Raw genomic sequence first — 23,014 nt, 5'->3', positions numbered from 1 at the left:
TATGGAAAAGTAGATTTACAGAACAAAAATCAAACGAGAGCCTTGTAGATATTGCATATTTCATTGCCAAGACAACATGAGGTCTCAATCAAGAGATTGACTCGATAGCCTGGGGGGGAATTAAATATGCAGTTGTAACAATCCGACTGAGGAATTTAAATGCAATTAATGCACAGACTTTTGTCCGACATAAATTGAAATGAAATTGACGTTCGATCGAAGGGAGCTTGTTGCAATTGAAAGCAATTTTGAATCAATTAGAAGTGAATTTGAGGAACTCGGTGAGCTGCTTTCAAGTAGCACCGCCACTTGATCGCCGCAGATACAAATACAGCTGCAGATACACATAAGTATCTCGAACTGCTGTCGAGTGTATCTTTTCTCACGCACCGCAAAGCTACCGAGAAGCGGAGAATTCGAGAATTGGAGAATCAGAGAAACGCCGCGCACTTCACAAATGAGTGCACATCATTTTCGAACGTTGCCGAGGAGCAAAAGGCGAAATAAACCAGAGGAACTGGGCAAAACCGAGCGACTCGTATCATCTTCCATGCCCGCTTTTTGAAAAACACGCCAATTGGTCATGACTCCGACCTCCGTGGGGCCACAAATATGTATATATGTATGTATGTATGTATGAGGCGTATCTGTGGCTCGCAGTGCGTGTGCGTGTGTGCGCCTATTATTCGATTAACTCGAATCCCCCTGCAGCGGCAATATAACCTCTATACGAGCTACGCCCTGCAACAGAGCATCCTATCCCGGGAATCGCTTGCCACAGACCAAAAACCAGACCCAACAACCGTCGGCTAAAAGCCGAAGTTCCGCACGGAAGGCAAAAGTTCAGCGAATGTGGCCAAAGAGGAGCGCAATCGGTGGAAGACAGGTGCAAGCTCCCACACAAGCTCACAGATACACGAATACACATACGCACACAGCGGCATCCATAAACAACGAGCCCTGATTGAAACACCTTCCGTGTACCTCATCTCGTCAGCCACAGGAGATGCGATGACAGAGAGGGATTTCAGAAAGGATTGCGAGAATTGGAGACGGAATACAGAGCATGGGCTTCCAGAAGCGGAAGCTATGGTACAGTGTTTGTAGCTCCCAAGATTGTGATATATCATATCTCGTTCTTTTAAGAGAACCAACTAACTTTTGAAGTAAATACAATGTATTTAAACAATCCACCTTTAGAAACTTAAATTTATGCTTATCCTAAAGATGCATCGATATCTTTTACGTTTTTATTAGGAACGTCAATAAACTGTAATAAGGTAGAATTTCTAACTGGCTGTGATTGATGAATTTCTAACTTACTGTGATTAATGAAAGTCATAAGTTCATAAGATCTATACAAAGTTGGATTTATTTAAATATTCATAAGCGATATATTGAAGCCAAAGTGAGGAATGTTTCAGCATGTTTAAACAAGTTTTTTGTAATCTTTTTGTACACTATGTAAACTTTAAAAGAAGAAATCCTTTGATAAAACAGTTTAAATCATTACTCCACTAATAATTACTTAATAAATTATTCTTTTTTATAAGCCATGATGAATTGATTCCATGTGATTATTGCTGACTGCAAACTGTCACCTCATGTATAGCCAAATCCAAAACCAAACATCAAAACTCCCCTTTGCGGATGATTCCATGGTTCAAAGCTCGGCGAAACTCTGGAAAATTTTGGAGAGCCGAAAATGCCACGTTCCAACCCCGTTGACCCCCGTCCCCCACGCAACCAAGTCGCCGCCTTTGGCATCCAATGAAGCCGCAAAACTGCGGTTCGGCCTCCTCGCTCGGCTTTGTACCCGGTTGTTTTCCCATCGCCAACCCTCGACCCCGCCCCTCACCGCGCTGCCCCTCGTGTAATGCCTGGTAACCCCGCTTAACCCCCCGGCGATGCCCGCTGGAACCCCCTATTTCTCAACCCTCGACGCTGCGCTTCGATGTGTTCAAAATGGCAAATTGCCATGCTAGCCATGCTAGCCATGCCAGGAGCCACGACCAGGAGGGATCGGTTTGGATCGGATCGACGGGAGGGGTGGTTGGTCGGTCGGATGGTTGGTTAGCTTCACGGCAAACTAAACTGATGCAGCGAAATCAAATTCGTTTTGCGTGTTTCGCATAACGTCTGTGCACAACCCCCTCCTCCCCCCGGCCTACCAGACACACCTTGGTGGAAGGAAGTCCCCCCCTTTGGGCCACCGCCACAAGTCTCCACAACCACGTAACTCCTGGCCTCGTGTAAATTCCAAAACGTGCCGAGGATTCGCTTGGTTAACGCTCATTTTGTTGTTCCCCGGCCTTATATGCACATATCGCTGTCCCTTTCGCACGGCGGCCCCTGCATCTGGACGGGCTCTTCATTAATTTTAATGGTTATACACGGACGCATAATACCTTCTTCGGTTTGGGGATCAAAGTTGAGATTTCCTCCTTTTATTTTCGGCACTTATCGCCGCCAACGATCTCGTTCGAAAGTCGAAAATTGCCAGGCGTAGATTAGATTCGGGCCATTCGGATTTTATGGACACCCCAAAAACTAATACGTTCTTAATTGGGCGTGATTTACGGCCAACAAGATTGGCGCAATGCCAAATAATAGTAGTATAAAGCGTAGGAAACTTAAAGAGGCAATATGATAGCCTGTATTATGATAGATTTTACATAAAATTATGTGATTTATGCAAAGAACTTGATAAAAAACAGAAATTTAGGTACAAATTTAGCTAAAAAACTGAAACACAGAGACATCTATTATTTAAGTATTGTTCTACGAATGATAACAAGAACTATCTATCTAACTAACTACATATCTATAACTAGCTTTATAGCTAACAAATCTTAGCCCTGAAGCGGTATAATCATATCACAGATATAGAACATTTTATAATAAGAACTATCTAACTAACTATCTATAACTAGCTTTATAGCTAACAAATCTTAGCCCTGAAGCGGTATAATCATATCACAGATATAGAACATTTTAAACACTGTCAAAAGTTCTTAAAATCGACATAATTCATCGGTTTATACACCATTAAAAATAGTTTTCTATTAACAAAACCTTAAGAATTTCGAGTTTGGGCATGAAATTTGCATGAAATATTCAAAATATTCCATTTAGCAACAAGTTATTGATCGATTATATCGCCCTACCCACCGGTACTAATTGCATATGCATATAATGAGTGCAATCCATTAGCATTAATAACTGTGCGCGACAAATCGGCGGCACGGGCTGCCAAAGTGCTCCGCTACACACTGATACTATCAGTTACGTAAGCTAAGTAGGGTATAAAACACGTGATTAATTAGCATATTTATATTCGCGACAGCAGCGCAAATATTTGCGATATTTGATAGCAAATTCAAGTTGAGCTACGTTTACTTACTCTCAACTTCAAAAGTCAACAAATAACCATTTAGAAACAAAGAAATAGTGTTGGGCATTAGCCGTTTACCGCGAAATTCGTCAACACCTTTGGGTATTAACATTTTCAGTTACTTATCAGGCAGATTGTGTGTCACTGGCGATAGACATTTGATTAATTGGTTTTTAATGCCAATGCACTCGAGAAAAATATGGTGTAGATATGAACTTTCCTTAAGAAATAAGATATTTTGTTATGCAAACAACGCTAATCTTGAAAATATACCTAAAAATTACCCAAAATATTGGAAATAAGTTTTTAAATTTGAGTTGTTCAATATTCCAAAATTGTTGTTATTTATATGTAAAGCTATTACTATAGTTATTATTTAAAAGCATATCCAGCTGCGTGTCCAAAAAGAGAAGGTACAACTTGCAACATTTGCAATTAAGGTAGCCATTAATTGAGTTGCCCTGCCAGGTGAGCCCACATTATTATTTTATTATTGTGTGTGGCAGCGAATCAGTTACATCAGCAGCGACTGGCTAAATCAAACAGATAATAAATCATAACGACTAAGTGTTTTCAATTACCCAATTTACCAATCGCGAATCGCAAAGCCGGCACGTTCCCGGCGAAACAGTCGCAGCAACTAATACTTAAATGCCATTTATCAGCGGGCCTTGTGCCGCGCAGCAGTGGCTTTCCAAGGGGGTTTGCAGGGGGGTGGTGGGTTATAGGTGGTGGGCGGCCAAGGGGGCGGCACATGCCAAACGGGTGGCCGGATGTAGCGGAACGGGGCGATTCGGAAAGCTTTCAGCCGACGCAGGCAGTGGCAGCAACAAATACATCGTAAAGCTGATAAGTCTGTTTTCGCCAACGACGGCGAAAAGTCAAAAGTCCCGCTCGCAATCACCCTCCCCCCAACCCTCCTCCTGCTCACCCACAACTTTTCCTGGGGGTGCGCAGTAAAGTGCGACATTTTGCTGCTGATTAAGTGGCGTTCGTTTTTAATAAAAGTCCGACAAGCTAATAAAACAACAAGTTGCCTGAAAAGAAGCGATGACAGCGTGAGTGTAGGAAAATCTCATCAAAGGCTCCATTTTGTAAAGGAAAATGTTAGTTTGCTTTTCAAAGAAATCGGCATATTTTAATATTTTAATTCTAATTAATTACAATATGAGTCTAGGCTTATTTCTTTGACATTTTGAAACTTACATAATTCCCAAAATCCAACTTCATCTGCGACATTCAATTATCCTCATGGTTTCCTAATGGACTTGCATTGTGTCTCTTTAGCGGTTTGTAGATAGCTTATAAACTTTTAACTAGCTTATCCCTTATCACGCTGCCATCGCTGATTCGAATTCGCTGCTTCAGTTGGCTGATGTGCCATACATACATACATATGTATATGTACATGGCGAAAAAAGAAGAAACTCATAAGCTGCCGCTTACTGAAGCTTCCTTCGGTTCGCCTTCGTCCTTGTGCCTTCGTCCTCGTGAATCCTTGGCTTCGGCGGCAGTCGCCCTTGCAGAAGGTTACGCCGCTGGGCTCGAGCGGTTGGGTGGGGGGTGGTGGGTGTTGCTTCTGTGGGTGGTGCTCTGGCACGTGTCCCGTTATGTGGCAGCAACTGCGGCAGGACTCTGCGGCTTTTGTGGGGGAGTCACAGTGAGCACACTAGCAAAAATCAGATCTATTTGATTGTCTAGCATGTAGATAATTGTTATTGCTGCGAAATGCAATCGAATAATGTTCTTAGATAACTCTTTTTTTACAAGACAAAAGTATCTAGTTATGGGTATCTTCTTAGTATCTTCTATCTATGTATCTGTCTTCTATATATGTAAGTATGTACTTCAGTACAGCTAAAAACTAAGTACTATACATACGTGTTTTTGGAAATCTTGACTGAAATGCCTAGTCCTTATATTATTTACTTCGAACTTTGAACTAGTTAGCCCCAATTGTTCACAGTGCAGTTGGCAGTGGCGGCGACAAAGGTCTTTGGTTTAGCGTGCTGCCATATGTTTCCGGCAAGTGCTCGCCCACCGCCACCCACTACTCCTTGATGGGCCATGAAAAGCGTTGAAATCCGCAATGCCAACAAGTAAACTGCTGGCCAAGCGGGGTTGGCAAGGCATCGGTGATTTGTGGACCCCAAGGCCGAGAATGGAAGCAGGAGGATGGCACCATGGAACGCTGGAACGATGGCTCTGTAATTTGAGCCGACTTCCTTTCGAGCGGGGGCGACACCTTCTGTCGACGCCGAGCGCCCTGATTTATCCGCAGCCCATAAAAAAAAATATATATAAAGCCATACTCGCATTTGTTATACACTGTGTTCCATTTTCATGTTTTTATTGTTTTCGAAAATCAGCTAATTTAACTTAGTGTGTGGGGGTGTGTGTGTGTGTGTTTGTTTTTGGATTACATTTCGAGGGTTTTCTAACAGTATTACATACAGATGTGCATACAATCAGATTTCTAAACATATATATATGCGTTATATTTAAGTATTCATAGGTTTATTTAGTTAAGGTGTCCGAACAGTACAATATCAGCTTAAATAAGTCGAGCCTTTGCTCGCATATACAACTAGATATATATATATTTAATGTATATATTTCAATAATAGGAATAAATAAATATACAACAATCAGGAGTCGAGCCAAAGTTATTATTGGAATAGCTGGAGGTCGATCCGAGGCCTTCAATTTGTTTGATTGCCTGGAAATTATGTTAATTTTTCGCCGATCATGAGGGGGATGCTGCCAGCAGACAGGGGTTGCAACAAAAAGATACGGATACGCATAAACAATGGGGTGGATCTGCCACCATGTACTTATTCTAAAAATCCAGCTATTCCTCTAAGAAACTCATATAATTTAGGGTTCTATTGCGCCCCTTATAAACTTTAAAGTTTTTTTCTTTGCTTAAAATATGTACAGACCATATACAAGATAACAAAAACAAAAAAATATCAGCTAAGAGCAAGTTGAGAATAAATGTACGAAAATCTAAAGCCTTTTTCGAGTGTACGAATATCGTAAATATAAGAAGAAGTTTATCAATATTTGCATAATGCGTGTGTGTTGTTCGTGTTTATGTGTATAGTATTTCATTTGGTCGAAGCTCTAAAAAATTCAAATTCATTTCCAAGTGCTGGGTTGGCATTTTGTTTTCGCCTGGCTTCGATTTTTAAATTTATGTACAAAATTCGTGCTGCAATTAAACGTAAATCGCTTAAACAACTAATGCGACAAGGTATCTACAAGATATATTTATATATATATAAATATGTGTTTATATTGATTTGGGTATATGTATAGAAATATACGCATTGTGCCAGTGCGAGTTTGTTATTTTCATTATTTTCATTCCGCTTTGTTTGCTTTTGTTTATATATGCCCAAGTATTGTTTTGTATCTTTATGCCTGACACGCTCGCTCAAAGCGGCGCAAAATCGTTAAAATTTTATCGCCCCGATGAGGAACGTGAGTGTGTGTATCGGGTATCGGGGCTGTATCTTTCGCTATACGCGACTGAGTGTGTTCCTTTCGAAAAATCTAGCAGCTAGCTAGCTAGCCCACCACCACCACCAATACTACCACCGAATTTTCACACTTCGTGGCAGTTTTTCCGCAGGGTGTGGGCCAAACACTTTCGGCACTCAGTGTGTGTGTGTAATCAAATATTCCTGATGCGATTTCCGTTTTCGTATCGGCTTGTGGTTTTTCCTCTTCTTGGGTTTTCTCGAAAATAAACTCTTTTACTATCGCGGATTTGAAATTAATTTTGCTATTTATTAGTAGAGTTTTGTTTTCTCTTGCTTACGCTTGGACTTTCCCCAAAAAGCAAAAGGCCAACCGAAGATCTATCTACTAAAGGCATGTGTTTGTGTTCGTCTGACCTTATCGCGGTTTAACACATATTTGCTGTTGATATTTTATAATTAATTTTGTTGTTGCTTTTGCCGGCTTTCGAAAATGCCAGCGAACGCCAGCGCTTTTGATTATTATTATTCTCCTCCTCGCGCTTCTCTCTTTCTCTCAGTTGGGTTATTATTATTAATGAATTTTGTTGCTGGCATTTTTGAAATTTGCTTGGATTATTTATTTAGTCGCGTACTAATTCGATTGCAAATGTTTGCATATATGTATGCAAATGATGCGGTTTTCGCATCCAACAGATACATTCCACTGCGTTGTAGATATTGCTCAGTGTTGTTGTTCGGTTTAGTTCTAAGGCTTACGATGATCCATTCTACTGGTTGATTAAATTGCACTTCTTCTTCGGGAGCGAGGTTGGAAAACTTGCGCTACAGGAGTTGTTTATACGGTTTTTCATCACCTCAGTTGCTGTCGGTATTTCGCAGATTCTCCAGCGGCGCCACAAGATACATTTGCGTTCCGCACAGCCAAAGAAACGCTGCAAAAGAAACGAAAAGGGGAAGAGAACGAATGAAAATGTTATTCGCCTTTCTATGGGTGAAAATACAAAATGATGTAATGACTCTACACTCGGCCCATGTTCATTAAAAGGCCAACCAAAACAGAAAAAAAAACAACTAAACCAAAACAAAAAACGAATATCAAAACAAGAATGTTTGTCAAAGTCTAATGATACGACTACAAGATACTCAGTGTTAGTGATCGCATAGATTTGTAAAAACCACATTGCAAATTTCGTTGGAATAATTTGATTGACATTGAAAAGTCGGTAATTAAAATGTAATTCACGCATGATTAAACGAAAAAAGATGCTTAGGTGTGTTATCTATTTAGTTGAAATTGGTAAAAAACGACAGATTTCGTAATGCAAAGTAGCTAATAAAATCCAGATGCTCAAACGGACGGACAGGCATACGGACAGACTTTCATTTCTGTCATCATCTCAAAACGCTTAGACGAGTTCAAAATACCTTTAGTGCTCTACGACAAACGGGTATACAAAAAAACACAGCGAAAAAGTCAAAACTCAGTGTAGTAACGTCTAAAATAAAAGCAAAGCGTATGAATGACCGACCAAGACCGCTGCCGAAGTGACGAACGACAAACAGAGCGAGATGGGTGCAGAGGGAGAGAGAGTACGTGGAAGAAGATACATTATTTGTGTATAATGACTACTTGAGAAAAGCCAAAGCAGAAAAGGAACAAACACACAAACAACACAACATCGGCAAGAAAATCGAGGCAAAGAAAACGCAAAACACGAAATGTAATTTGTATAATTTGAGTCTCAATTCCATCCAGTGTGGGAAATGCGCCAAAAAGAAAAATTATATAGCCAACTCATAAGGGAAGTGGAAAGCACCGAAGAACTAGGGTTCAAGTCAACTGGCTCTAACAGAAGAGTTTGTTTTCCTAATGTAGCGTAGAGTTGAAAAGGTCACAATGAATCGCTAAAAAGAAAAGCAATCAAATGAGGAAACTTAAACATTAGATCGCCGGAATTAGGTGGTAACCAAATCATCTCACCTACTGGCCATCAAACAGATCACATTCCAAAAAAAAATAACCATTAAGAAACTACGAATATAATCCCAGAAATACAAAACAATATTGAGGAACGAAGATTAAGTGTTGAACAAAATTCCAAAAACGGGAAGTTCGAGTTTTGTTAGTTTAACTTAACTTAAGTTATTCAACAACAGCAAATTCTAGTTATTTATGGAATCTGGATGACTCTACATATATTTCATAATTGTGCGCTTATCAGAAACCCTTTTTAACCAATAGAAATCAGTGCAACACTCACCTTGTGACTAAGCGGAACTCGCCACCGGAGCATTGGCAATCTGTACGGCTGGCTTGGCCATGGATTCCGGGACTGCGGACACACTGGAAACGGCGGACGGGATGGTCAGCAGAGTACTGGCCGCCGAAACAGTGATGGGCGTCTCCTTGGGCTCTGGCCTCAACGCAACCGTTGTCGTCGTTTTGGCCAACTCCGGGGATTTGGCCGCATTGGAACTGAGAACGGGTGGTGCCTCCTCGGCGAGAGCAGCGGCCTTGGCCTCGGCGCGAATATTCAAATTGGCCGCCACTTGATCGATGGTCGTGGGCTTCTTGGTCATTGCTCGCGGCGAGGTGGCTGCACTGCATCCAGAGCTGCCGCTTGAGCTGCCACTGCCCGTGTTAGTGGGGCTCAGTGATCCCGGATTGCTGGTGGAAACCTTCATCTTTTCCTCAGCACTAACTGTCAACGGTTTGCTAATGCTGGCTGGCGTGCTGGCAGCTGCTGGCTGATTGCGGAATGCCAAAGCCGATGGATTGGGTATGCTCCTAACTGAGGCATTCTGTGGTCTCACCAATGCATTGGCATTCTTGGGTTTGGCGGAACTACCAGTGCTACCACTGCCGTTTCCACTGCTGGCGGCCTTTATGGAGATCTTCTCCCTGGCCGTTGCCGATTCCGAGAGCATATGCAGATTCTGTAGATCATCGCCGTTGGTTGTACCATTCGAGTTACCGCCAGAAGTGGTCGATGGTCCACCATTGCTGTTCGCCGATATATTCTGTTTGATTTTGTTTAAGGCGGCCTCCAGGCTGTTGCTTGTGCTGTTGTTATTGTTATTATTATTGTTGTTGTTATTATTGTTGTTGTTGTTGCCAGCGGGCGGTGAGTTGGGCGCCAATTTGGCGTCATTGTTGCTCCTTCCCGGGTTAGCTGATAAATCAAGTATATCGGCATCCTTGGCTAATGCTGTTCCTGTTCCTGCTCCTGCTCCTGCTCCCGCTGCAGTGGTGGCCGATGTGGTTGCTGTTGCTGTTACAGCCGCCTGCACTGCTGGCCGAAACTCGCGCAAACTCGTTTTGGACTTGTCCAATGCGGCAGTGCCATTGGTTTTGCCTTGGCAGCCAGCTGCTGGCGGGGATTTCTTTGAATTGGCTTCCACCTTTGGGCTCGACTTTGATGGAAACGAGTGCTGTGGAGCGGCTGTGTTGCGCAGATTTATTAATGCAGGCGGTGATGTGCGATAAGCATTTGAGTTCGAGGAGTTGCCCTTGTTGTTCCTCTGGCCACTGAGCGCAACTGACAGTGGCGGCGACTTGACAATCGCCGGAATCGTGGTCATCGGCATGGGCAGCGGCAGCGGCAACGGCATTGGCATTGTCGGCATTTGGCAGCTCCGCTTGGCCGCACCATGTCCTCCAGCCTGTTTGGGCAGAGCCGCTGGTGGTCCCATCAGGCGGGCACTGGACGTTGCCGGCGGGCTAAGTGGTGGCATCGTTAGACCCTTGCCTCCTGCACTCTGCTTATTCACCGGCAATCGCACTATTTCCAGTGCAGGCACATGGATATTTGGCTCCGAGAAGGAATAAATCGACGGTGTGGCTCTGGGCCTTGGCGTAATCGTCACTTGGCTCGAACTGTTGGCCGGGCACAACAGTGGCAGCGTTGGCTTGCTGCCCAGGTCGGGAAGACCATAGGATCGCATCTGGGGATTGGGCAGAAAGGCGGCCGCCTGACTTTTGGCCTGGTTGGTAGTCTGCATATGCAGCTTGGCCGCATAACTGCTGGCCATCGCCTGAGCCTGGCTCAATCTCGCCTGCTTGGCCGGATGCGATTCGTCCAGGGACATGGATCGCTTTGGCATCTTGTTGGCCGCACTGGCAATCGAACTGGGTGTGGACTGGTAGCGTTGCATGTGGTACATATTCCGGTGGGTTGGTGCCTGTGGCACCGCAAAGTGTCCACTGTTTGGCTTGCGATTATTGTTGCTACTCAGCGGCGGTTTGGCGGGGTTCGTTTTAGCCAGGCTTTGCTGTAGTACAGCTTGAGGTTGCTGTGGCATTTGCTGTTGCTGCTGCTTGGGCTTTCCGCCGGGCACCGTAAGTGGAGCAGTTGGCGTCGTGCTGGGTGTATAGGCTTTGAATAAACTGGGCGGCAGAGGAGGCGATGTGGGCAAGGTTAGGTCCTTTATTTTTGGCAGCACCACAAACTGCTGTTGCTGTTGCTGCTGTTGTTGCTGTTGTTGTGGTTGTTGTTGCTGCTGCTGCTGTTCTGGTTCGGCGGTGGGCGTGGGCGGCGGTGTGGGTGCTCCACCCACCACCAGGCTGTTGATACTCCGCGCCTCCTCGCCCAATGTGCGATTCAGAGCCTCGGAAGTGCTAGTACTGTCCAGTTTCAACTTCTGCAGATCCAACTCTCCACTGGCCAGTGAATGGGACCTCTTGAAATCCAACTTATGATTGGGTTTGGCCGTAATCTTAACCTTCATTTTCCCATCCGTTTGCGAGCTGATCTCAGCGTGCAACTTTTTCCGCTTGCCATTCGCATCCTTTGGCTCCTTGGAGTGCTTCTTCTTGCGCTTGCGATGGGAACCGGACGTGCTGGTCGATGTACTGGCATCGGCTGTGCCCAGACTGCCGCTGGATCCGTTGGTCGAACTGGAGCACGAGGACATGGGCGAGGCATTGGGACTGTATTTGCTATCGGGATTGGATGCACTCTGCTGCAAAGGCTGCTCAATGGGCTTCAAGCCAATGTTCTTGGCGTAGGTCTCCAGATCGAGTTGTTGAGCTGAGGAGGTTGAGGAGCAGGAGGTATCCTCCAGTCGCGGACCCGCCGATAATGGCATACTCAGCTTGCTCTTCATGCTGTTCAGTTCGATCTTCAGTTTGGGCAAATGGCCCACTCCCTTTCGATTTGCTGTCTTCAGCTCAAAATCCTCGGCATCAACGTAGGACTTTCTGAGCTGCGAGGGTGGAATGCTGACCACTATATTAGTGTTGGCCTCCAGTGGCTGTTGTTCCCGTTCTCTTGGCAAATGGAACTGCTCTTGTTCCGGTTCACTTTTAACTTTGGACACGGCGTAATCACTGTACCGCATGTCGTTGCTTCGCAGACTTTTGAAGTTGCTCACCGGACTTTCAGGTTCCGCATCCCGTTTACTCGACGTCAATCGTTTGTTTTTCGACGAGGGAGAAACTTTTGGCGGAGTCTTACACCGTACCTTGGAACGCGGAGAACCGGAGTCTATTTCCGATTCCAGGTCCTCGGCAAAGGTCACCGATTTGGCCGACTTGGAGCGACGTACCGAATGCTCTGGTTCAATGTCCTGGTTAATCCTGGATAGGTTGTTCTCATCGTTTTTTGCTTGCTCGTTGTCGTAAAGCAGAATCCGGTAGCAGAAGGCCATGGGCGATTCCTAAATGGATTCGGAGAGGGGAGAAATAGATGGAAAAAGGGCAGGTTGACAAGGGTGAAATATTGAAAGTGGACATTGAACGCTAAACTGCCGGCACAATTGGATTGGGTTTCCCCTTGCGAAAATCTATCGGGTTATTGGGATAAACCGCAAAAAGGGACAATACACCGCCCCCCGAACAGAAGAAAAAAGGGCGTATATAACACTTAAAACTGACCGATAATGATAAGATGGATATGTTTTCAAGGTCTAATTTGGCAGTCGGATGACCGCAGATCAAGTGAGAAGTTTCAACCCTGTTTTCCCTCCTTATTGTTACGTAGTTTTTGTGTTTTACGGAATCAAATAGTCATCCGTCTAAAGAATACATTTCAATGCACTAATTGGCAACTGAAAAAATAGCGTAAGTACTCAAATCCGCTTTTTAAAATTAATTTAATAATTTTACAATTGCATTGTCCCTTTATTGCAGTTAAATCCCTTTACATTTGTAACCCATTATCATTATAAAATTGCACTAATATTTCTATTTAAGTAAAACATCACTTACCCGGCTCCAGTTGTAACAGTAGGCCACATCCATCAGTGTGAAATTGGAAGGCAGTACCTCATCCTTGTAGGTCACCTCCACTTCCACCAGACCATTGTCCGTCTCTATGTTGTACTTGGAGCAGAGGAACCTTTTCAGTAGCTCCACAGGTAATCCGGCGGCACATTGCAGGTAAATAGTCGGAGGCACCTCGCCAGGACCACACTGATGCAGCATGGCGGGATGGTATTCCAGGGATAAGCTGATTGATATGAACGAAAAGTAAAGCAACAAGTTGGTTAGTTTTACACGTTTAAGCATTGTTAGCATTTAGCTGAAACCTACCTTATAAGTTCCGTGGTGGTGAAGAACTCCTGTTCATCAGTCGTTTGTTCATCCACCAAATCGTGCTGCTCCTTGAATTCTGCCAGCTCCTTGCACTCCCTTTGATAGAGTCCCGGCACTAGCTTATAGATCAGCGATCGCAACGTATCATCCGATTTCAGATTCAATTCATTGATTTCCTTGCCTCCGCTGGCTTTACATTCCGGACAGTAAACCGCTCGCAGCAGGTGCTTTAGTATGCAACTCCGGCAATCTGTTGAGAAATTATAGATCAAGCCGAATAACAATAGGTTTAATGATCTTGGTTATAAAAACATTTATTTTAGCTTAAGAACTACCAGAAGATGCTTTCGTGCTTTCTAACAACATTCTAAAGTTCTAAATCTTAAAGTTTAATATCTGACTTGGGCAGTCAATGATTTTAATATACACTATCAACGACCAACCTTAAATTAACTTTATTAATAAACTTTAAAAAGGTAAAAGTGAATCACAAATGATATTCGAGTATTCATCAATCAATTAAAGATCAAATTACATGCAATTAATACAAGATATTTGTTTTACACGCATATTAAAGATACTCTTTGAAATCTAAGACTACTTACAGGTATGATAGCAGTAATCCACAGTGGTTGGATCGATCATGTAACCGCGACAAAGTCGGCACGTTATCAGATCATGAAACTGCCGGACATCCCGGGAAGCTGGGGATGTGGCATCCATAGCGGCGTGTGATTCCATTGTGTTGTGCGTGTTTTGCAGGTGCATCTTCCTGTCTATTCTCAATACTTACTCCTAGCAGCCTCTTTCACTGGGGTCCTGGAAGAGGGACAAGGATGGGGGTTAGGGACTCGTCATATCCATGTTTGGCATGTGCTCAACAAGTGACACTAGTGTGACAACTGATGATGGCTAATCAACTGTTAGGGTCTTTCCATAATTATGACGAGGGCACAAAGGAAACGGGGTAACAGGGGCCAAGTAAAAACTAGGAAAAAGACACACAACTGTGAGAACCAACAGCCAGCACACAATCCCATCAACATGAACATCACCATCACCATCATCGTCATCATCATTGTTGTCGACATTTGTGGTTGTCGCTCGTCAACAAAAAAGCCACAGAGCCAGATATATCAACCGTGTATCTGTATCTTGTCCCAAAAGATATGGCAACGTCAGCACACTCGCACAATACAGAAAACTTTAGACTAGTAAGGCAGCCATCCATATCCATGAATCGGAACAATGTGCTTGCAGCTCGCAAAAATATGAATAAAAAATAGAATAAAAAACAAAACAGAACACAAAAGTATCAACTTTGTGGGCGGGTGGCAAGCAGGGGGGGCTACGGGCTCTGGGAGGTGGGGTCTTTGGTCTTTCGTACGCCCTTCGTGCCACAGAGGGCACCTACCGAGAGAAGCCGAGAAGAGCCGAGAGAAGCGCACAGAAAGCGATGTGCACTCGACGGTGTACTTGAAGCTAGTTTTAGCTTGGCGCCCCCCTTTTCTGCCCCATCGCTTCAGACCCCTCCTTGCCCGCCATAAAACTACGAAAATTACGCTTTTGTGCCCTGCACACCAGTGGAAACTGAATTTTCATCATTATGGCGATGCCCTGACGATGATTGCGAGTTGATGGCAGGCAGCCGAGAGTTCAGGGCAAAGTTCAGGGCATAGTGGATCAGCAGGTTGTTCGGATAGCTACTAGGAAAACAAGGAAAACTTCAAGTTACTCTTGGGACTATTGTTCAAGTACTTGTGTTAAACAATTAGTGTACCCAAGATTTGGAAATCTAAGTCAATATTCGCAAACCCCTTTAAAAAAGTTTCATAAAAGCTTATAACTCAATACAATATTTAGTATATATATATTTCTATATATTTTTACAATATGTTAATTACCAACATGAATAATAAAAAGAAAAGGCTTTAATCGGATCAACAAGATCTGCATTACAAAGTGAATACTTTGGATAAAACTGTTGAGCTGTAGAAAGTACAGTAAATCAACTAATTATCATCAGTATGATAAATAATTATGCGCAAAGCAATTTCTTATAGCTGAACGCTTTTCCTTAATTTGCATTAGATATTCCCGCATTTGCATAATTAGAAACAAAATTGCGTGTAAATGATGATTTCTACTAGAATAGGCCATCTTTATTCCCCTCAATTCAGTCAGTACGGCCAGTAAGTTGAAGTTTGTTGAAACGTGACTGAATTTGGCACTGCATTATTCATTATTTAACTAAGTATTCTTCAAATTTAAGCACTTTTAATCCACAGCCACCCCATCAAAAACGCCCATCGCATAGCGCAACCAAAAGTCGCATCGCTTCGCCCATTTTTTGTCTCCGTTGCCTTTCGATTATTTTCGTTTGCCGCTCACGCGAAAATGGCACGCAAAGAGTAGGGTGGCATGGTTGGGAGAAGGGGAGGCAGAAGAACGGAGGCTGTGCTAGCAAAACAAAAAGCGAACAAAACAAAAACAAAAGGCCGAGCGGCTTGAACTAAAGTTGGGCAGAAAAGTGGGTGGTTGGCGTTCGTGTGCCTACGCCCACTCAGCTGGAAAATGACAGTCCCACGTTTGATGACGCTCTTAAATTGATGACGTCGCTGGCGAGCGCTTTTCTTGATTTTCCTTAGCCCGCTTTCTGTTTATACGCCGCAATTTCGTAAAAGGCGCGCACTTGCACACCAACCCACACACACACACACACATGGTCACAGCTTGAAAGTGTCGGCAATGCAATAACAACAATAACAGTTAGACCGGCACGGGCGCCCGCAGGGTGGTTACACACACACACTCGCCATTTCTCTCCCACTCTCTATCACAACATCGCTCACACACACACACACAAGCAACAAGCTGGCTGTCCGAAAAATGAACTCACAAAAAAAGACGAAAACATGGACGAAAATCTACGTAAAATCGCTACACCACTGGAAGTACGATTTTTCCGCGGCCGCGTCCAGAGTTCAACTGAAATCCAATTCGAGAAATACCAACTGCCACTTGCGCGCTCAATTCGCCGTTAGGCGAGAGCGCACGACACACACAAAATTGTATCTATTCGCCGCGGCGAGAGAGACGACAAACAAACTTTCTACTTTTGCGCGGGCGCATTTTCGCCGACTGTCGACGTTTTCGCCGCACGACGAAAATTCCAATACGCGGCGAGAATAACACGCACGCACACCAGGGCATTTGTGTTTACAAAATTTTCACCCATACATGTGAGAGGGAAAATTTCATGTTCCCTTTCCTTTTTGGTTTTTATTTCCCGCATACGTACTCACAGCAATTGCGTTGTTACTTGAAGAGTTTTCCTCTGTAGCACATTCCCTTTGGATTTTCCATTAAAACAAATCCATTCGCCGACACTGACACACACACGCTTTCGATTACTCCACTGCCTTTTCGTCTTCTTCTTCTGTCACTTCAGCTGCTGTTATCGATTTCTCGTACACGCACAGATTTTCGCTGCTTCTCTGTCACACACTCTCGCGCTCTCTCCCTCTCGCACTCGTTTGAGCTCGCGCCACGACAAAAATATATTCTCCGTTCCGTTTCACAAAGTGCACGGCACGAAAAGTTTCCACAGACTGATTCAAATTAGACCTGCTGGCGCTGTCGCTGCCCAAAATCGCTCGGCTCGCATGAGAGAGCCGCACGAGTGAAACACGAGAGAACAACCACTGGCCTATCGCATCGCTGCACGAGCGAGATGACAAGAGGGGGACGCTCGGCAACAGCAGGCTATCTGCGTCGCACTCTCACGAATTGAGCTTACTCAGTAACTGTGTGGGTGGCGTCGTTTCTAATTGAATCCAACTGTCAAATGAGAGAGATTAACGCACATATTCGTATGTATGTGCGTGCAGTGTGCCCGTGTATTGGCCTTGGCGTTTATAATTAACACAAAAATGCCCGTTTTCGCAGATTTTTTCTCCTTTTTTTGTTGGTCTGCCGTTGGCATTTCATTTTGTTGAAATCCGCGACGAACCTGTTTTTGGCCATATGCAAAGTGCGTTCTCTCGCATCATTTGCCGCCACTTGATTTCCGATGCAAAAAAGGGGGAAAACGGCAAAACAGAATGGAAAATTTGCATTTCAAAGGACTTTGGCATTGTCCTTGAATAATTTTTCGCGCGTTCTACACAAAGTGATTTCATGCTCGTCTTTCGCTTAGAGCGGGGATCCAAAAACGTCTATAGATTGATTGATCAATGATAAAAGATAATAACAATTTCGCAAATGACACCGCATTTTCCACGCAATCTCCAAGTGTTAGGTTTTCTTTGTAATGTATTGTTATGTGGTCTATATACACAAGTAAACTTCACTTTTTACCATATGCCAAAAAGAGATAGCAGCTCAGATCGTTACTGGAAGCAGGGTATAAATATTGGAGCCTGTTTCAGCAATTTGTATTCCCATTTGTGCATTCATTCAAAGAGAAGCTTCCTGTTAATCACGGAAGTCTGTCTGAAGCCCACATTGCCCTAGAGGAGTGATGCTACTATTAATCAAAACAATTTAAAAAGAAACTATACCCTTTATTTTGAGGAGGTAAACCGACGGGCACTCGATTATTAGATATGCAAGTAGAATATTATGAAAGTAGTAAATAATAAATAAAATAAAAGTAATGATAAAGATGAATAGATAATAATTCATCTTTCAAACAAATTAACATAATAAACCAGCTTCTTGTTGAATAAAAAGGTATACTAGATTTGGCTAAATATGTGTAACTAGTAGAACAAAGCGATTCTGACCCTATAAAATATGTAAATTTTTTATCAGGATCACTATCCGAGTCGAGCTGGTTATGTCAATTCCTCTACACGACTGTCTGGAACTATAAGAGCTGGAATTAGTTGCAGATTAGATGCTGATTTTGATTAGTATTAGTCTTGCTAATTTGTATTGATATGCCAACAAAATATTCGATTTTCTCTCTCGTAATGGGTACTTGAGAGTCGAGGAACTCTACTATATCTTTCTCTTTTGTATTTCTAACCCATTCATTGCGAAATACGCCATTTTAATCCGACTTGTCGATGAATTAGTTGCATGCAAATTTTAATGAAATGCTAATACATTTATGGGAAATCATAATTTGTACTTGTGGAAACAAATATGTAAATGTATGTATGTATAAGGTATATTTTACAGCTACCTTACGTAGATAAGTTTTCCAATCATCTTTAAGGGATGGGATCCTTACAAGTCCTTACAGGACTTTAAAGATCGAGCGTTACATTCACTAAGGCCTGAAACAACGCTTTCATAAATACATATATACATACATACATATACATATAAGTAGAAATAATTTACTAGAATATTAACATCCATTAATATTGCAATAGCTATTTAGTGTTTATCTCAGCTTTTTAATTCCATCAACCTTGTTAAATCGGGTACATACATATATTTCATTTCATTTGTGAAAATATCCGTGTTAGAATATTAGAATACCCTTCATTTTATGTTTTACGGAACACATTTCAAAGAACATAACAAGAGAGAATGCCATAGTTTTTTGGAGATAGAATTTTACAAGACATACAAAAAATGAAAAAATGACAGACATAGTCGGCTATTAATCCTGATCAAGAATATATATCCTTTATATGGCCACTATCGTTTTCTTCTACCAGTTACACTTACTTTTCAACGAACCCTTTTAATCTACGATTAACGGGTATAATGAGTGCACTAAATAGTAGTCATAATAACATTATAATTATTAAAAACTACTATTGAAGCGTTCCAGTCTGTAGATTTCGAATGAATTTGATATTTGCACAGCGATGTTTTGTTTCATATGTTTCATATGAAAAGTTAAAACTTGTGTGGTTCTGTTTGAATATATTTATCTTATGTGAGTGTATAATATAATCGAATTATGGCTCGGTTAATTTCATAGGCGAACCAGTGCATTTGAAGCATATATTTTCCTTCAGGAAAAGGAAGAATTTTCGTTATTTGAAAATTAATATTCTCTGCTGATAGCTTTTCCACAAATATGTCATGCTGAAACAGAAAAATATATATATTTAAAACAGTAGCGAAATGCGGATGTTTTTCGTTTAGTCTTACGTACGTCGTAGGGGCAGAAATGGTTTATATTGGAGACGTCTTTGAAAATACCGAAGATGTACTTAGCAACGGGACTTGAGTTCTGGTTTTTCAAAAATTTGCATCCGTCTACAGTCACATTGTAGAGAAAGGGCTTATAGCCATTCAGGCGCTTATAAAGGGCCGTATTAACCTAATCCGCAGTTGATAGTTAAAGGAGCTGTTATGAAGTGAGTAATTAACGGCATACCTTAACTTGATTCACGGGAGTTTGGAAGAGATTGACCTTAAGGGAAACGTATTTGTACGTCCGGTTCACAGATTTTATGCGACAGTACTCGAAGTTGGAAAAGTTTCGATCCAATGACTCGCACTTAAAGTTCGTTATTTCAACTAGAGAATGGACCTGCAACGTATGTATGTATATGTACAACCTGCAGTCATCATTTTCGTAGTTTGATTGAAGTTTTACCTTCCTGATTAAAAGCATGGTCACTAGAAACCCAACGGAAAAATGCATGTTTCTATTCACTTTGAAGTGTCGATGTTTCATGAACAACTGAGCTAAATGCCAAAAACTAAGCTTTAAATAGTCGCTTATAATTGTCAAAGACAAATTACACTTTAATCGGCAATTACCTAAAAGAGCTATTAAATATGAAAAACTGATTACTGTTTTCAGATATGAAATTGTGTTATAACATATATGACGTACTATTGGGGTATCTATGAATTTACAATTACAATTTGTTGGTGGGAAAACAAAATATAAAAAGGTTATATGAAAACGAGTATCTCCGAATACGAATCCAAAGTACTGCCAATATTAAGTTATTAAAACTTATATTTTATAAAACTATATATTTTATATTATATAATATTTATATAAATATTATATTTTCAATACTTTTACGCTGCAGAAAAACATCTTTTGAATAACGCAACTTTAGATCTTCCATAATTTTAACATCTATTAAATTAAGCTGTGCTACAAATTATTTATGTGTTCTAGATCAAAATAGCCTGTTGATACGGAATAAATTTAAAAACACCAAAATATAGCAAACATATACCATTATTATATGGCTTTATTCTACACATTGTGACAATGTGTATGAAATAAATTAAGCGTTTCCGACCTTTTTAAGTCCGTTTGACACTGCTTGACCCCTCTACTGTATCATAATTTTGGTAAACTCAGTTAAGCACCCCTCTGCAATGTGTGTGGAAAGTGATTATGTATGCTGCCCCAAAAATGTGAACTGCACATGCACCTATGTAGCCACGTAGAAAGGCAGACACACGATGTTGCTGCGGGTGAATCCTTTAGAATCCTCTGGCAAAATGAATAATTAATGTTGCAACTGCTCTGTGGTTTTGTACGTGCGGTTAGCACAAGTACAAACGCAAATACACTGAAGTTTGGTGGGTGGGCATCGGGTGGTTAGAGCCTAATTACATTTACGTTTTCATGGGCCCTACAAAGGGGGGTTTTGGGTGATTCATTGACCTTGCGGGAGCTTAGAAAGTAATTTACAATCGGAAATAAATACCGAATGGGTTTTCATTGGGTTCTGATGCTATGGTTATTGGGAAAAGAGTGTCGGACAGAACCAAGTTCAAAAAAGTGCTTTTGAGATAGGCTTATTGTTTGGCGAATGAGTAACGACGTGAATGAAATTCATAACGAATTCATATTCATACTTAGAAATATCGAATCTTATTTACAAATTCTTATTTTCTTTTTACCAGTTTACCAATAATTTATTACTGAAACTTTTTATTAAATTTTGGTTTTAAATAGTAACTGTCATACCAAAAACTAAAAATTCTACATACAAGATATTTTTGAGAATTTTTACGACACCCTTGCATAAGAAGTTTTAGGATTGAAATCTATTGCTGTGCTTGACCTAGTTTTTTTCCAAGGTCAGAAAACATATGATTTTTGAAAGCCAGCCTGAGCAAAGCGACTTCCATCCAGGAAAATACGACCTATTGGCTTTACGCAGCGTGCTGAATCACCTCATAAAACCCATGTCGCGGCCAAAATAATTTTGACAGGTGTACTTATTACGCAGCTCTGTGGCAATTACTTTCTGCCCGCCCACTTGGCGACCCACCCTGCCGCAATTAGTCGGCAAATATACGCTCAAAGTGACATTTATGAAAAAAGGGAGCATAATTTATGCGGCAGCTCATGTGTGCGAGCGGGAGAGAGTACGAGAGCGACCGAAACTGAAGCCGAAAAAAAAGGGGATTTCGTTAAGGGTATGAAAGATGAAAGATTTGAATTGCTAGCAAATCTGTGAAGCGGACTGAAATATATATTTTTCGTATTAACCCTCGAAAAAACGCGCACAGTTCTTCTCTTCTGCTTCTTCTCATTCTCCTCTCGCCGTGCATTCGTAATGAGCACTTGCGGTACTACGGTACACGATAATGCGGGGTATAGTATAGTGCTTGTGCCTATTCCGATTTCGAATCCGAGTCTCGACGCTCGAGTGCAAGATACCGAAAGGCAGCAACAACAGCCGTCGCTCACACAGATACTCACTTACGCTCACGCACACACACACACACACACACGCAGACGTCACTCTGCTTGCTGTTTTTGTTGCTTTGCCCTGGCTCTTGCCGCCCGTTCATCGTTCCATTTACGACGCCAGCATGCCATCCACACAGCACAAGCACGAAGTGCCCCGTGTCCAATTCGGTGGTGGGACCGTTGATAAATTCTCAACCGGCTTGTGTCATTCGCTTTGGTTTCTACGTTGTTTCTTCAGGTAAAAACAGAAAATTAATTAAGTAAATAATAATTATATTAATGAGTCATGTCAATCAACTAAGCTAATTATCATTGTGAAACCACCTTTTTTATGCTTAGTACAGCATCTGCGTTCTATTTTGAATAAGAAAAATATATATTTAAAATTAATATTTTTTAATTATACACAACAAATTTATTATGAGTAAAATGCATGATTTCATTTCTTCAGGCAGTGCAAATTAAACGTTCTTTGAATTTTGTACTTAACTTGGTTGAAAGCAAAGTAACTAAACATAAAAACATAGCATAAAAATTATGCTCAACTGTTCTCTGCCATTTCCAACCGGGCACCTTGTTTTCCTCATTTCGCCTTGCGTGACTCGTCGCTGGGTTCGAGCGGGGGCGTGGGGGGATGGGAAGGTTGTTGGTTGCTGGGGGTTGGGGGGCATGGCTTTGGTATTGGCATATTTTCTGCCGACGTCGGCAGAGGCGTCGCGTCGTGCGCAAACATGGCGTTGCCTTTGCTGTTGCTTCTTCGGTTTTTTGCATTTTGCCTGGCCAAAAGTGCGCTACCACACACACGCACACACAATCACTCACACAGAGGCGCACACGAGCAATATTTACTTATGGATTGCAGGCCGGCCAACCCCCTCGCCCAGCCCCCCGCAACCCCTGCATCCACACGGCGAGCGAGCAACTGTCGGGAAATATTTACATTTTGATTGGGA

At 42.2% G+C, this 23,014-nt stretch overlaps 2 protein-coding genes across 4 annotated transcripts; both read right to left on the bottom strand.

The window, feature by feature from the left end:
• Positions 1 to 5,711: 5,711 nt before the first annotated feature.
• LOC6734252 (protein suppressor 2 of zeste) lies at positions 5,712 to 17,057 on the bottom strand. Of its 3 annotated transcripts, none has more exons than XM_016167964.3 (6): positions 16,719 to 17,057; positions 14,023 to 14,236; positions 13,415 to 13,667; positions 13,091 to 13,331; positions 9,144 to 12,540; positions 5,712 to 7,814 (listed from the first exon to the last, which is right to left on the bottom strand). In XM_016167964.3, exons 2-5 carry the CDS (start codon positions 14,183 to 14,185, stop codon positions 9,151 to 9,153), a joined length of 4,047 nt encoding a protein of 1,348 aa, XP_016027301.1. In that variant the 5' UTR covers positions 14,186 to 14,236; positions 16,719 to 17,057; the 3' UTR covers positions 5,712 to 7,814; positions 9,144 to 9,150. The 3 variants fall into 3 exon arrangements, with proteins under 3 accessions (XP_016027301.1, XP_039147470.1, XP_039147469.1); XM_039291536.2 differs by having other exon boundaries at positions 16,723 to 17,057; XM_039291535.2 differs by lacking the exon at positions 16,719 to 17,057 and adding an exon at positions 16,317 to 16,444.
• Positions 17,058 to 19,223: 2,166 nt separating this feature from the next.
• LOC6734251 lies at positions 19,224 to 20,140 on the bottom strand. The gene is made up of 4 exons (XM_044922547.1): positions 19,986 to 20,140; positions 19,764 to 19,919; positions 19,539 to 19,706; positions 19,224 to 19,468 (listed from the first exon to the last, which is right to left on the bottom strand). Exons 1-4 carry the CDS (start codon positions 20,064 to 20,066, stop codon positions 19,313 to 19,315), a joined length of 561 nt encoding a protein of 186 aa, XP_044778482.1. The 5' UTR covers positions 20,067 to 20,140; the 3' UTR covers positions 19,224 to 19,312.
• Between the last annotated feature and the right edge of the window lie 2,874 nt (positions 20,141 to 23,014).

This window comes from Drosophila simulans, chromosome 2R (genome assembly GCF_016746395.2).
Source record: "Drosophila simulans strain w501 chromosome 2R, Prin_Dsim_3.1, whole genome shotgun sequence".
NCBI classification, from domain to species: Eukaryota; Metazoa; Arthropoda; class Insecta; order Diptera; family Drosophilidae; genus Drosophila; species Drosophila simulans.
Note: the sequence above shows the minus strand (reverse complement) of the source record. Positions and strands in the feature narration are given on the sequence as shown.